Raw genomic sequence first — 15,242 nt, forward strand, 5'->3', positions numbered from 1 at the left:
TCAAAGACAATGCCTTCAGCAGAAACTGTGTCTACATTGATAGAGTTTTGGCTATTTATGCAGGAATGAAGAAATTTCTCAATTTTACGGTCATGGCAGTGCTTCGTAAATCTGCACTCACCTGCTACTTTTTGGTCTTTTCGCCAAAGACAAGGCAGCAACTTATTTTGTCTCCTCATATGCATTGCTGGAGTGGAGCAACACACTTAATGCTTACGAACACACACTCATCTATAAAAGAATTGCTTGCGCTCATTCATTAAGCTGTCTACTATTACAATTTCTGACTGTTCTGTTTCTTCCACTAACTAGACATCCTCAAGTTGGTACCCATGCTAGCATATCTTGAAGCATAACAGATGGCCATATTGACTACAGAGGATCCCCCTGGCACTTGTTTTCAGTGGGATATGGGTGGAATCCATATGAAATATTGGCTGAATTACTCATATTAGGGAATTCAGGCTGTAATTCCAAAAGAATCCTGATACTGCTAGCACTATAGGCAGTGTCTCCAGTCACTTCGTACAGATGAAAGTAATACGGGGTGGCCAAGGATGTAAGAGTGCAACATCTGTCAAGTTATTTGCTATACTCTCCAAATGCATCAATATCCCCTAGAAAAGTGTTCAAGAAGTCCAAAGAGTAGCTCACAGTAAACATTATTCTATCCCTATGATCAGCTATTAGCTTAACAGTTCTCCATCAATTATTTGTCACTCATGGATGGCTGAGCATTATTATTTCAGACAATGGCAGTGCATTCATCTCAGGGGAACTTCAGTTGCTTTCATCTAAGCTGTCAGCATTGCATTTTGTAGATCCTAGAACAATGAGCAAGCTGAGCTAATGTTAGAGACCACAAAAGATGCAGCGAAGATGACTGTTGCAGAAGACTAGGCAACAACTGGCAAAAACCATGTTTACTCAGCATGTTGGCCCATGATGGAATTACAGCCCGTGGGCTTCTCAGTTCATGCCTAAACTATGTTAACCATGACCTTGCAGCACAAGAAAGAGCAGGGACTGGACTTTGTTTTGGCATTCATTACTCTGTGATCATGCATTTCACAGGAGGCTGGATTTGCTGAAAACTTTGGTGTCCAACCACCTACAGTTCTAGGAGTTCTAGGACAGATTTGGAGATGTCATATCTACCACCTGCATGAGGATTTTTCTGTTGGTGACACTTAATTTGAAGAGTCTTCAAATAGCAGTCCTCCAACACCAGATCTGGACTTTTCTGAGGAAAGACAAGTATTTGTACCAGCTCATTCTCATCTTCTCCACCTCCTGAAAGTGATTATGCCATGGATTCAACAGTTTGATAGCTGAAATAATCCACATCAGAGCTCTTTAGGGAGTGAGTTCATAGCAGCTTTGCAGGTGGTTTCAACTTTGTGGGTCAATGGAGTCAAAACCCTTTCAGTTTCAGTCAGTTTGTTGCAGCTGTCTGCTGCTTTTGGGAATATCCCTGGCCCCCAGATCAATACACACCCAGGTAAGTCAAGTATTTGTTTGTTGTTGTTGTTTACACCTTTCTGGATTTTTAACTGTTTTATACTTGATCACAGAAGTTTCTACAGTTGGGCTGTTCTCACAACATTAGCAATGTTGACTTCTTTTCCCTAGGCATGCTGTCAGGAGCTTACCCACCAAAAAAAGAGCCATTATGTAAAGCACAAATGGACATGACATTTAAAATGCAACACTTTTTAATTATCTCAGTAAATTGTAATCTGCTAACAGTGGAAGCGTCAGCTTCCCCCTTTTAACTTGGGGGCTTTGGCATTCTAATCTCATGTAATTTAACCAGGTGCCTGCTCTGTAAGAGAATTAAATAATGCAAAACAAACCAACTATTTTGTTTAAATAATTGCATTCTTAACTCTAAATGCCAGATTAATTCTAACTAATTGTGTGTACCTTTCTTCCTGAGGGTTGACAGTAGTTCAGGAGGAGGGGTAAGGCTGCCTGAGCCCGTAGTAGTTCACAAAAGACTTGGACCATATGATGGCACAGGGATACATAGGGTTGCCAACTCCAGGTTGGGAAATTCCTGGAGATATGGGGGTGGAGCCTGTGAAGGCAGAGTTTTGGGAGAGAACATACCTCAGTGGGATATAATGTCCTAGAGTCCACCCTATGAAACAGTAATTTTCTCCAGGTGAATTGATCTCTGGAGATCCGTTGTAATTCTGCAGCATCTCCAGGCCCTACCTGGAGTTTGGCAACACTGGGGTATGTGAGGAGCATTTCTTGCACACGTTGGCCAAACAGATGCCACTCTGTCACTTCCCACTCCTATGAGGCAGGACAAAGGATGTCTTCTTGAGGCCAAGTGAGCAGGCAGTGTCAAGGGGCCTCAAAGGCTGAGGAATAATAGTGGACACATACGGTAGAAGGAAGAGTCCCCTTCTTTCTTGAAGCCTTCTAAACAGTCAGTGGGCTATACAGGGCTACAGGGTTTTTTTTGGGGGGGATCCCTTTTTAAAGCTCCCCCCCCCCATTTTCCCAATGGAAATTTAGGGAACTTTGGAAAAAACAATTCTATGGAATATTTTTTCTTTGAAATGAGTGAAATGCTTTTAAAGATTTTTTTTCCCCATTGAAAATGTATAGAATGAAAGTGTCGCTTTAGTATTAGACACATTTGCCTCCGGTGGCCCTTGCCCAACAGCACTCCAGTAGCCAGTGGGAGTGTGGCACAGGGAGCCAGCTGGAGCAATATGGCCCTGAAAGGGTGCAGCTGAAGAGCGCATGGAGCAGGTAGGCTTGGAGGCAGCCCTATCAGGGGAAGGAGTTCCATTAGGTTGGCAGAGACAGGGAGGGCAGGGTTGTATCGGACGTCTCTGAGAGACAGCTCCTAGGAGCAGATATAAGAGCTGGAAGGACAGAAAAGGACCCAGAGCGGTCTAGGCAGAGCCCAATAGCATGCGACAGGCAAGGGAACAAGGCAGCTGGTTGCAGGGAGTGGAACAACTCCCCTGAGGGAGACATAGGGAAACACCCAGCCTCAGCAGAATAAAGCACGTTTTCTGTAGACCTACCTGCCTGTGCACGGTCATCTGAAAAGAAGGTATGGAGAGATGCCCACTCCCTAGCCTACTAACCTCCCCAACCCTGACAGCTCCCTCTACCAGGGCTGGTCTGGAAGAAGACCCCATGGCCATGGGGGGGAGGAGTTTTTTTAAATGACATCTATGGTAAACCCAGTTCTCTCTAGGAATTAGGCTGGTAGGCTTGGGGTGTGTGTGACCATTTTGCCTATACCTAAAGAGGGGTGTGACTTCACTTCTGGAGTTTTCCAATAGTGACATCATGCCACTGCTGAGTGCCACCCCTCCATGTCCCAAGTGACCCCCTCCCCAGTTGCTGGGCTGGGCCTGGTAACCCTAATTTAGGTCCTGGCCAGAACCCATCCCAGGGAAATTGCTGTTATTGTTGCCGCCATGATGAAAGCCAAACTTCTGTTAAAACAGGGACAGAGCTGTCACCTGTCAAACCACCATGATCTATTTGTTTTGTGTGTATCTGTGTTGGTTTTGCTTTAAAAATAAACAGAAGTCTTGTGACACCTCAAAAGCTAAGGCATTGCTGTTCTTGCATCTCATTTCATGGACTAAAAAGAAAAAAAAATCACAGCAAGGTTAAGGGGCCATGAAATGCATGAAATAGAAGGTGAGATGTAATTGCTTTAAGTTAATGATTCTTTGAAATCAAAACAAATCTCTGGCAGTCTGTTCCTGAGTATGCTAGAGGTGGATGCTTTAATGAACTTCAGCACCAGAAGTTTCTTAAGGAAGTTTAAAAACTCCTCCCCCATATTGTCATGTTTTCCCCTTAATGTGCCGTCACTTTCTTTGTTATTCTTTGGCTTATCCAACCTCCATAATTTTCCTGTCAGAATTAGTTAGGCAAAGTTGATGTGTTTTTTTTAAAGGGGAAAAAAAAGAAACAACCCAAACCAGTTTCCTTCATTAATATTTCTCAGTGTTTGTGCCTGGTGGACTTTGTCAGGAGACAAACCGCAGATGTCTTGGGGAGGAAGGCCTCCCTCATCCAGCAGGAGAGGTTCAGCTCTGAGGGGAGTAGGAGCCTTCTGAGACATCCGTTCAACACGTCTTCTATTCAGTTATAGCTTAATTTGAAGCATCCAGTGAGTCAAAGTAACCCTGAGGATATGCGTTCTAGGAATTGTAGGGGGGAGAGAAATGTGATTGCACCCGTCTTTCCTCCCCCCGCCCTCTTGTTCATCAACCAAAGACATGGGCATAATTAAACGATCAAAAGCACCTGCTTAAAAATTGAAAAGCAATGTTCAGTCCTCATACAAAGCGGCTGTTCCACCTTGCCATTTTGCTTCTCTATTTGCATATCTGCTTTTTCTTTAATGATCGTTATTGGATCAGACTGGATTAACCAAACATACAGTACTATCATATTAACAGATGGCATACTATTAGCATCTACTTATAATTGGGATTGTGATAGACTGAGTAAATCAATGGGTAGGAATATTTCACAGATATATTATCCACAACAACCAAGTTTTTATCAGGCATGCAGTGCTATGGCTACAGGCATTTCACACTCCATGAGCTCTACAGTCATCCTTACTTCATCTACAAGCACTTGCTGTGCAACTCCACAGGAGCATATGGATCCCTGAAATCTGGAAGGTCTTTCACCCTAAAAAACCTGCTGAGAAAAACATTCTGTCCATCTGTAGATATTTTGTTGAACAGTTTGTAAAGATAGTGCTTAGGGCACATAGTCAAAACAAACAAGAGCTCTTTTTAGGTGTATCTCAAAGTTTTCCTATGATCCCATTCAAATTCTTTTTCACTAAGCACTTGGAACAAGTGGAAGAAACAAATTTGTTTGTCTGTAGTGGCAGAAAAGTTGCCACCTTTGGAATTACCAGTGAAACAGGAAGTGGATGAAACTTGGAGAAAGCTATGAAGCAAAGAGTTGATACTTTAAGAAAGAACTGAACAGCAGAGTTTAAAAAAAAGATCCCACCAGTTTTAAACAATTCTTTCAATTAAACTTGGCTGTTGGTAAAAATCAGATGCCCTGTCTCTGCTGCTGTCAGGTTCCCAGTCAAAACACTCTCCACACACACTTTGGCAGTGAAATGCTTTATTAGAGATGTGAGATGCTATGGGTTCAAACTCTTCGTTAGGACTAATTTGCAAATGCGGGAAAAAGCAACATATAGGTGAAACCCCAAAATTCCATTCACACCGTCAGTGTTTCTATAGCAACCCAGACAGATATATGGTCACCCTATCTAACCTAGCCAGGCATAAGATTCCAAGGACATTCTCATGAGAAAGCTATCTTGGAGCTCACTTCAGAAAGTTACCAAGCAATAATCCCTAATGTTCTAACAACAACAAACCCCCCCCCCGGATGCAAATGGCAAGCGAGGGCAGAGGTACAGTGATAAGGAGCAGGCAGGGCAAAGGCAGATGCTAAAAAATAACATGTTTAACAGAATAAGCCAGTATGGATGCCAGAGCTTGACAGCTGTTTCACACCCTCTGCACAAGATTGGGTTTCCTTCAGAATGGCTCAGCACCTCACTGGTCAGGACAGGAACTCTGTTGTTGTGTCTCTTGAGGCTTGCAGTCAGGGCAGAATGGCCATTTAAGGTACCAGGAAAGCTTCTGATGGGCCACTGCCCTGGGGGGATGCTGGCAATTGGGAACAAGCAGAGTCAAGCATAGGACAGCTCCACCAGCTCTGAGGAATTCACTTGGCTCACATCCTCCTACAGCAACAATGATCACTGTCAGCTCATCAGATGCATCTGCCCACACTGCCTCCAGAGTCAATGGGTGAGCTGAGGTACTTGACCAGACCTGAGGTCAGTGGCCCTTGCAGTGCTGTCTTACAGCACTGCAGGCTGCTCAGCTTGGCTTGTTCTTGGGCTGTTTAAAATTTTCCATCCACCCTGCCTGCAACTCTAAAGCTGGCCCAGTGTGCCAATGATGTCGACAGTTCATAGAACATCTGCCTCTGAAAAAAGCAAATTAGCAAGTAGAGTTTTCAAATCCCATAACTTTGTTTCTGTATTAGTTTAAATGTTTCTGTATTAGTTTAAATATTATCTCTCTCCCACTATCTCTTTTAAAAACCTAGAAAAACTACAAGAGCCATCACTATCAAACTACAATTTTATAAGGCACCAGAGGGTACTTAACTCCTTCAAAATTACACTTAATTAAGACTTCCCTAGACGCCCTCTGTTGGAAGGGCTACAGTTGGACCGGCACTATTCACCACTGTTGGTGGGAATGTCCAAAGATTCAAGCTTTCTGGAAAGGGATTTTGAACACAATCAATAATATAAATTATAACTAACTAGGAATAAGGCCCATTGTGGAAATAAATACAATAAGCTCTAGAAAGAGGCTCTGGGAGAGTGCCCTGGCCTTGGGCACTCAGTGTCAATTTGCTGTGGGTATAATGACACATAGTCCACCATTTTCTCCAGAGGAACTGATCTCTGCTACCTGAAGAGCAGCTGTAATTTTGAGTGATCTCCACCCCTCACCTGGACATTGGCAACAGTGGTTCCCCAGGAGGAAATGGCTAGTTTGCAGAGTGGTCTATGGCATTGTAACTGTCTGAGATCCCATCCCTCCTCAAAACCCACCCTCTCCAGGCTCCACCCCTCAAATCTTCAGGATCTTCCCAACCTGGAGGTGGCAACCCTATCTCCTTCCCAGCCAACCATCAACCTACCTTTATCTGCCCCTTCCATCTTCTCCCCCCTCCCTCCTGGAGAGCAGTTGTAATTCTGAGTGATCTCCAGCCCCCACCTGGAGATTGGCAACAATTGTTCCACAGGTGGAAAAGTACAGTTTTTCTCTGCAATGGGGACCAAAACAGCTTACATCATTCTCCTCTCCCCTTTTGACTTGCACAACAACCCTGTGAGGTAGGTTAGGCTGAAAGTCTGTGACCAGTCCAAAATCACCCACTCAGCTTCCACAGCAAGAATCTGGGTCTAGCAGACCCTTCTCTGAAGCACTGACTGCTATGCCTAGGGTAGCCAATCTCCAGGTAGAGCCTGAAGATCACCAGGTATCACAACTGAACTCCAGACAACAGATCTCTTCCCCCCCAGAGAAAATAACTGGAGGGTAGGCTCTAAGGCAACCCTAGTCGGGACTTGCCCCAATGAGTTCCTCACAAAGACCTGGAAAGGGTTTCCTTCCTTTGTCTTTTTACTGACAGAACTAAGCTTGGTTGCTTATCAACAGCCACTGAGGGAAAAGTTAGTCCCACAGAGGAGCCAAGCAGGAGAAGTGTCTTTGTCAGGAGAGACAGCCGCTTGCCAGTTATTCTGACAGGGAACAGTGGCTGAAGTGAGAGTGGGCAGGGAAGAGGAGCAGACATAGCACCCAGCCAATGGCACACGAGTACTCTTGAGTGATGGCTGATGGGCCAATGGCTGATGGAGCACATTGCACATCCAATGGGAGAGCTGGAAACGGCCAGTACGCTAAAATGATTATTATATAGAGATTACAAAACCCCATTAAAATCTGAAATCCTTGGGAAGATGATACAATACCAAGAATGGCAAAAGAGATCATATCCATTATGTTGGTAGCTGCCAAATCTGTACTAGCACCACATTGGAAAACAAATAGCCCCACTACAGCTCAGTAGTTACATAAAATTTCAGATTATTTAGCCATGGAAAAGATTTCAGACCAGATCTTAGCCTCTGAGATTCCAATGTATCAGTCTTGCTTTTTGGAAAGATGGTTCTCCATCTTCGAGTTTGTAGAACATCCAAAAAGTGATACCACAGTGATACCAGATAGATACAGATATCTAGCTTTTTATTAATAATAACTGTGTTTTAAGCCCTTCCCTATTCCTCTGTTGTTGCTGTTACTGAATCTGTCAACTTTTTAATACTGTATACATTTTTCTATGTTCTTCTTTTTTCTAAACAAATGATTGTATGGATTTTTTTCTGTATTTATTATTGACAAAAATGTATAAAATACAAGTTATTAAAAAAACAAAGCTCTGAATTGTTTGTGATTATTTCAGATTTTAACCTTTCGAAAGGCCCTACCGAGAGGGAATTTTTGGCATCTGATTTTTGACACCACAAAATTTGGGATTGTTATGAAGACAAAGGTCCCCTACTTTGCAAAGATGTTGTAGGGTTGCCTTTGTTGACATGGTTTCTGTTATTGAAGTGTACATGTGAAATTCTGTTCCTTTCCAGATGAATTCAGTTTTTCATGCCAGTGTTCAAGATGGAATAAGGCACTATTACGATGACTTGGACTTCAAAAATATTTTGGACTTTGTGCAACAGAAGGTGAGTTCTTGCTTTCTAAGTGGCATTTGGGAGGGATGGAACTCTGGAATATTGTAGCTGGCCCTGGAAGAACTGTGAAATAGATTCACATCATGAAGTGGCCTCTGTGCATCAAGATAGTTTAAAAACTCTGAGTAGTATTAGAGAGAATCAGTGGTTTCAAGAGAGACACAAGATCCTCTCCAGTGTCTGCTCCTTCCTTCCTTTCATAAAGAGAGTGGGGGGGGGGGTTGGTAGGCCTCCAAATCACCCATGCTTTTTGAAGCTGCAAGTGACTACTGTATTTAGAACTTGCCTCTGAAGCTAAGAATTGTGTTTAGTTATGCTTAAGTGTATATCATTAAATACTACTTAAGCAGATTATAATGTTTGATTTTTCTGATCTTTGAAACCTTTTGGGAAGCTCAGCCATCTTAGATGCAAACTTCTTTTTTGGCAATTTTGGGATCAGGTCATATTAATATAAATAGGATGACTGAATGCCTAAGGGGGTAAGGCTTCTGAATCTTTAATAACTAGGTTGATGGTGGCACAGCTGGGTAATTTTAAACTCTGGACTTAATGGTCTTATCTCCCCCCCCCCCCAATGCTGAAGAATGTTACTTCAATTCAGATGTAAAGCACAGAATGAACATACAGCTATAACTTCTACCACATACGAAACTGTGAAGGCTGTGGGTCTGATATGTCTTCTAAAAAAGATTTGAACCCCAGCAATGCTTATTTTGTGAATTAAATTCAGGGAAATAGGGAATTACTTTTCATGTCTACTTGGAAGTAAGTCTGGGTGTGTTCAATGGAGCTCACTCCTACCAGTGTTCCCTCTAAGCTGAGTTAGTGTGAGATAGGTCACAGTTCTTTAGCCTCCAGCTCACACACTTTTGTCTTAGCCCCAGAAGGATGGCTCCAGAACACACTAATTTATGCAGTAGCTGAATCACTTGCTCACAACTTTAAGGCCGGTAGCTCACAAAGTAGAATTTTTGCTCACAAGACTCCACAGATTAGAGGGACTATTGACTCCTACCATAGGAGTTTCTACTTCAGTCTCTTTTATTCCCTCTACCAGCACCTTCTTACCATCCAGACTATCTGGCCAGGAAAGCACTCCAGAAGACACTCCACCCTCCCTGAGTTTCTTGCTGTGGGTGTACAAAGCAGCTGTGGTATGACCCACTGATTGCTCATGGACCCACAATGAGCAGTGCCCATCATTCCTCCCTAAATGTAAATTGTATTGAAAGGGCAGGGAAGAATGTACTGGAGATGATGCTTCCCTGTACATCAGAGAGAGCATAGAGTTCAATAAACTAAGAAAGCTTAAGAGAAACTGAAATGCTATGGGTGGAAATACTGGGTAAGAAAAGTAACTTAATCTTGGGAACATATTAGTATGTGCAAAACTCTAGTGTGTGACCTGGAAATACAGAAGGAAACAATGTGTGTTCTAGAGTCTCCTTTGTAGTTATGAGGAACTTTGGCCCCAGTCACACGGAAGGTTTTGGGCCGGGAGAGGGACGGATCGGGGGCACAGCAAACGGGCGCGATCTCACCGCAACATCTGGGAAGCAGCGTGCACTGGTACCCGATCCGGCCCTAACCCCGGAAAACCCGCTGCAAAAAAAGAACCTCCTACAGAGGAGGACTTACCTGCAGCACCGCAGCAAGCGCGGCTGTGGGATCACCGCCGCACCCGTTGTGCGTATCAATCCCGGCTCCCCACCAAACTGAGCATGCGCACACATGCACGGGTCGGCTGCCGCACTCTTCTTTCTGTGGCTTCCCCCCGGCATCTGATCGTGCTGGGGGAGGAAGTGCTCGGCGGCTCAGGGGATCTATGTGATCCCGTCGCCGCATGTCTCTTTTGGTGCGGTTTTAAAAAGACGCGCTTTACCCATCCTCCCACCTTTAATTACCTCCACACTGATGGATAAATTCATGTTCCAACCATGGCCAGATTTCCAGATCCCATAAATGACTGTACCTTGGAACAATTAATTAATGAGCTGAAATGACCCTACACTTCTTCTTGAGTGGTTCTCCAGACCTAGTGGGTAAAATATGCATTGCTGGGCCAGTTGGGAGCAGAGACCACTGTGCTATTAAGTTCAGCCGTTAATGTAAATGTAAATGTAAAATATGGTTTGATTTCAGAAGAACAAACCTCTCAAAAATAAGAGGACTGGACAAAACTCCTCCAGTAGGTTGTTTCATAGAGTGGGAGCCACAACAGAGAAGGCACCAACCCAAACTGTTGTTATATGGAGGTGTCAGGATTAAAGGTGCCATCAGCAGGGCCTTTAGGCAGAATCTGAATTGGTGCTTGGGCTCATACGGGGAGACACTGTTCTCCAGCTATGTTGACCCCAGGTTGTTAACAGATGTTGGTCACTTGGAATATATCCAGTCAATTCTTTTCAGTAATTGGTGACCCCTTTTGTGTCCAAGTACAATTCAAAATGTCTGGTTTTAACCTTTGAAGCCCTTTCTGGCCTGGAGCCAGTTTAGCTGAAGGGCCATTCCTTGTCGTATGAGCCCCGGTACCAATTAAAGCCAAGCCAATGAGTAAAGACGATGGGGACCAGAAACAAATTTGTCTCCCAGAGTATGTGAGAAAGGGTAAGTTTTTTCACAGTTCTGAATGAGGTAAGAAACTTTTCAGATTAACCTTTGGCTCATAGTTATTAAGATGTCTGGAGTCTGTGCTCTGATAGTTTGTGATTTTATTGCTCCTATTGTCCTGTATTTTCTGTAGTCGTATATGTGGCAATTTTTTGATTGCCATTGTAAACCAGCTCAAGTCTCAGAAAGGTAGCCTTGACATTTAGAAAAACAAAAACAATACCGAAATGATGTTGAAACAGGATGCGGGACTAGAAAGACCTTTAGCCTGATCCAGCCAGGCTCTTCTCAGGCGCTGCAACTCTCTACCTGGCTGGTGATCTGGAAAGTTTTCGAAACATTCACTTCTCTTTTTGATATTGTGAGATGAAATCTCCTAATGGCAGGTGCTCCTATGAAATGAGTGAATTACTGAGGGCTAGGAAAATAGCATGCTGTGCCTTGGATTCTTTTGATATGCTTTTAAAATGAATGCCTCCTATGGGTGAACAACACTCAGTCAGCCGAATGAGATAGAACAGCAGAGAGGCAGGGAACCTTATGGATTAATTACAAGGGACCAGGCGGGTCTTGCTACTGGCTGGGAGGGCATAAAAAGATCTCTGATGAAATTGGCGAGTGGGGGGTATTGCCTAATTCAGCCTGAAAGGAGAAACAATTGGGAGAATTAGAGAGTTGTTAGAAACTTTTAATTGATCTTAATAAACTGTACCAGCTTGTGTTTAGTAGATATGAAACACCCTAACCCCTTGGTGAGCTCCCCCCCCCACACACACTTTTCTTCTTTTTAAGGCTAAAACCTTTACAATCCACATTCGGATCAGCGTAATCTACTTGAATAGGTTATCTATGGAACTGTCATCATTTTACAAGCAAACCATATTCCAGCCCCCCCGATGTGTAAGACAACTCAAGGTCATTCTTTTATTATCAGTGAGGAGACTTCTAACCTGATTCTGAATTGGAATTGACCTTCTGTGCTGAGGAATTGGTTTTTTACAGGGTTGTATAAAAACGATATGAAAAGATAATGTTTCACTGAGATTCTTCAATGGGTATTCATTTCTACAGATGAGATGTGGTAAAAAAGGTTGCCAGGTTATAGAGGCAACGGAGTCATTCCTGCACTGAATGACTTCAGCCTGAGTCAGGGGGAGTTTGCCTGTTGAATGCTTTCCCCAAGGAGAAAGCTCCCTGTCCAGTGGCCCAGTCAAACTGACTCCTTTTCCATGGTAATACTGATTCTTTAGCATAGCTGACACCAAGGCAGGCCAGTTCCCTTTTTTAAAATAATCTAGAACCATTTATTCCTTCATAGGCAGCCCTGCATTAGGTCTTGTAGAGATGCAGCTTTCGCTATGGCCCTAAGGGCCACTTTACCCATTACAGAGTCCTTTCGTTTATTGCATGATATCACAAGGACTCTGGGTCAGATGTTTGATGGGATTTTGATGCCTCTCAGACTCACTTGAGCCTGTTTATTTTCCCAGCCAGATGGTACCAGCAGAAACAGGGGCTGCCTTACCTTCTGCACTGTTTTCTCTTCCTTATAGCATCCCATGGAACTGCTGTTGGCTCTACTGTAAAACTTACATGCAGCCATGTAAGTAATGTATTTCTCAAAAAGAGGAAATGGCATGCGTGATACTGGGAGGTGCAAAAGTCCCACTGGACATCTGATTCAAAGTCCCTGAGTTGTTACACAACAAACAAGAGGACTTCATAACATGTAAAGAAGCCATGGGGTTGCCAACTTGAAATCTTCTTGTTCTCTAAGGTACTGTTGGACCCATATTTAGCTGTTCTCCGGCAGACCAACATGGTTACCCTGTGTTACATAATCTATGAATGACCCTCTATAGATCTCTTCATATTGTAATGGGAAGCAAATCTTCCAGGTTCTTCAAAGAACCGGTCCCAGTTGCTTGTGAAGGATTTATTTATATATTATACGATTTGGGCCTAGAGACCTTAACTTCAGCCATTCCAGCAGCCATCTTACAATAACAACTGGTTTTTTTTCCAGAACCCACCAGGAGGTGAATGGCCTCTCCTCCAAATATTAACTCTTTCATAACAGTATTGTCCTTTGTAACTCTTTATCATACTTCATACACTGGTGGGGACCAAAGTGGCAGCCTGGTAGAACCCCACAAGTAGGGTTCACAACACCTCTTTGGCAAATTCTGGGGGCATTTGGAGGTGTTGCCTGGCAACAGTGGAGTTTTGGGAAGATGTGAAGTCACTTCTGGGTGATACTCTAGGCTGACTTCCCTAGTTTCTATAGTCTTTTTCTATGGAGACTCAAGGAAATTCCTAGAGCACCACTATATGTAGGGCATTTTTTCCTCCTGCTTCTTAATTCCTTAGGGTGGGAAATCAGGTCTGGGGGAGGCTTACCACAAGGCAGTATCGGCTGTCCACTGTGAGCTGCTGATCTTTGTGAAGTGAGCACCTTACTGGACAAATGTAACAGAAAGCTGTCCTAGAGAAAGGAATATTAGATCATCATATGTGCTTTGTTCATTTATTGTGACAATTGGGGCTGATTTCGTTTATTTGTGGTCCCCCCATATCCAGGTTGGCTGTAGTTTCCCTCAAATGTTGCAGGAGTAACACAAGAGCCCTGCAAGACACTGATAGTTGTGAGGACACACATATCTGCGCTCTGGATGGGAGGAGAAGCCCCTGTAATTGGCATTGCAATCTCTTGATTGCCTGCAGAAACGATGGATTCTTCAAGCAGATTGAATTACAGCCCTGAAAATTGGAGAACTGGAGTAACGTGAATAATTTTGCATATCATTAGTCTGCGTGGATTCATTTCCTGCCCTGTGGAGTGAGACAGGAAGGGAGAAAGCTTGCTCAGAATTTTACATTTCTCGAGAAATATTTCCTTTCTGCAGCCTGATAAGGATCTACTAATGAGACTCAGGGGTGTAAATTCTTGCATATTGCATAGTGCCTGAAAACCGCACCAGGTGAATGATATTAACAGGGGTGCCAAATGATGAGACAGGTCAGAAGAAGATTGTAGGAGAAAACTGTAGGGGAAAACCCACAACATTAACTGAGATTAAAACGCGTAGTGACCTTGTGGATCAAGTACCTGGAGCAAGTACTTTTTAGATGTCTCAAAGTACTTGGAGTCAAGCAAATCTTGATTCAATCAGTATTGTGGCAGCACTAGTTTATTGCAAGTGTACTGTGTCAGCTGGGGTGGGGGGCAGCAAAGCTGCTGTGGCACCCCAATCTGCACGGGAGACAGAGGTCAGGGCTGATTTTCCGTTGTCATCCGTGAATATCAGAAATGGCTGGACATGACTGCAAACATAATTTCTTGGCTCTAAGAGAGTTCATATAAATCCCTGACAGCAGGGCCCCAAAATCAAGGTGATTAAAATCACCACGGAAAGGCTAATTTAAATAAAGTTACCCGTTTTGTAATTCATGCAATTCCTGAATATTAATGGGTTGTTATAGCAACTAAAACATATCTGCTTGCCACTAAATAAAGCCTTCATAATATAGGTAGGAGTGCAGTGCAGAAGGATGCATGAGGTTTTCGATGAATTAGATCTGTTTAGAGAGATAAGGAAGCAGTGGGGGGGGGAAGTGTGTTTCTATTTGGCTTTCTGTGCACCTTTGAGGTTCACTTGCTTGAAGACAAGGACCATAAGGCAGCTCTTGTAGTAGACGGTGGAAATGGCAAGCACTTTCCAGAAGCAAAGCTGATTTATTTACTTGAGCATTTATGTCCAGAACAATGAAGCTGCTTTGTACGGAGTCAGGCCATTGATCTACAAAGGTTAGTATTGTCTACTCTGACTGGCAGCAGCTCTCCAGGGTCTTAGGGAGAGATCTTTCACATCACCTATTTCTAGGGTTATGAACCTCCAGGAAGGGCCTTGATTGGGTAGCCAACTCTGGCTTGGGACATTCCTGGAGATTTGGGGTTGAAGTCTGGGGAGAAACATCAATTTATCCTAGAATCTGTGCTATACCATAGAGTCTGCCATTTTCTCCAATGGAACTGATCTCTGTCATCTGGTGATCAGCTGTAATTCTGGGAGAATTGCAGTCCCCATCTGGAGTTGGTAACCCTAGGCTTCAAGTTCTCCCAGAATTACATCTGATCTCCAGAGGACAGAGATCAGTTCCCCTGGAGGAAATGGGACCTTTGGAGAGCGGATTCTATGACATCACGTGCCTGCTGAGGTTTTGTCCCTCCCCAAGCACTACCCCCCCAATCTCCACGAAT

At 43.6% G+C, this 15,242-nt stretch overlaps 1 protein-coding gene across 1 annotated transcript in view; it reads left to right on the forward strand.

The window, feature by feature from the left end:
- LOC107118731 (tetraspanin-15-like) overlaps nt 1-15,242 on the forward strand; it is a 179,672-nt gene that overhangs the window by 97,178 nt on the left and 67,252 nt on the right. Inside the window, exon 4 of the mRNA XM_015421085.1 lies at nt 8,264-8,359. Within this exon, the coding sequence (XP_015276571.1) occupies nt 8,264-8,359 (96 nt within the window). The remainder of the gene's footprint in view (nt 1-8,263; nt 8,360-15,242) is intronic.

Source organism: Gekko japonicus, unplaced genomic scaffold (assembly GCF_001447785.1).
Source record: "Gekko japonicus isolate JY-2015 unplaced genomic scaffold, Gekko_japonicus_V1.1 scaffold13, whole genome shotgun sequence".
In the NCBI taxonomy this organism is placed as follows: Eukaryota; Metazoa; Chordata; class Lepidosauria; order Squamata; family Gekkonidae; genus Gekko; species Gekko japonicus.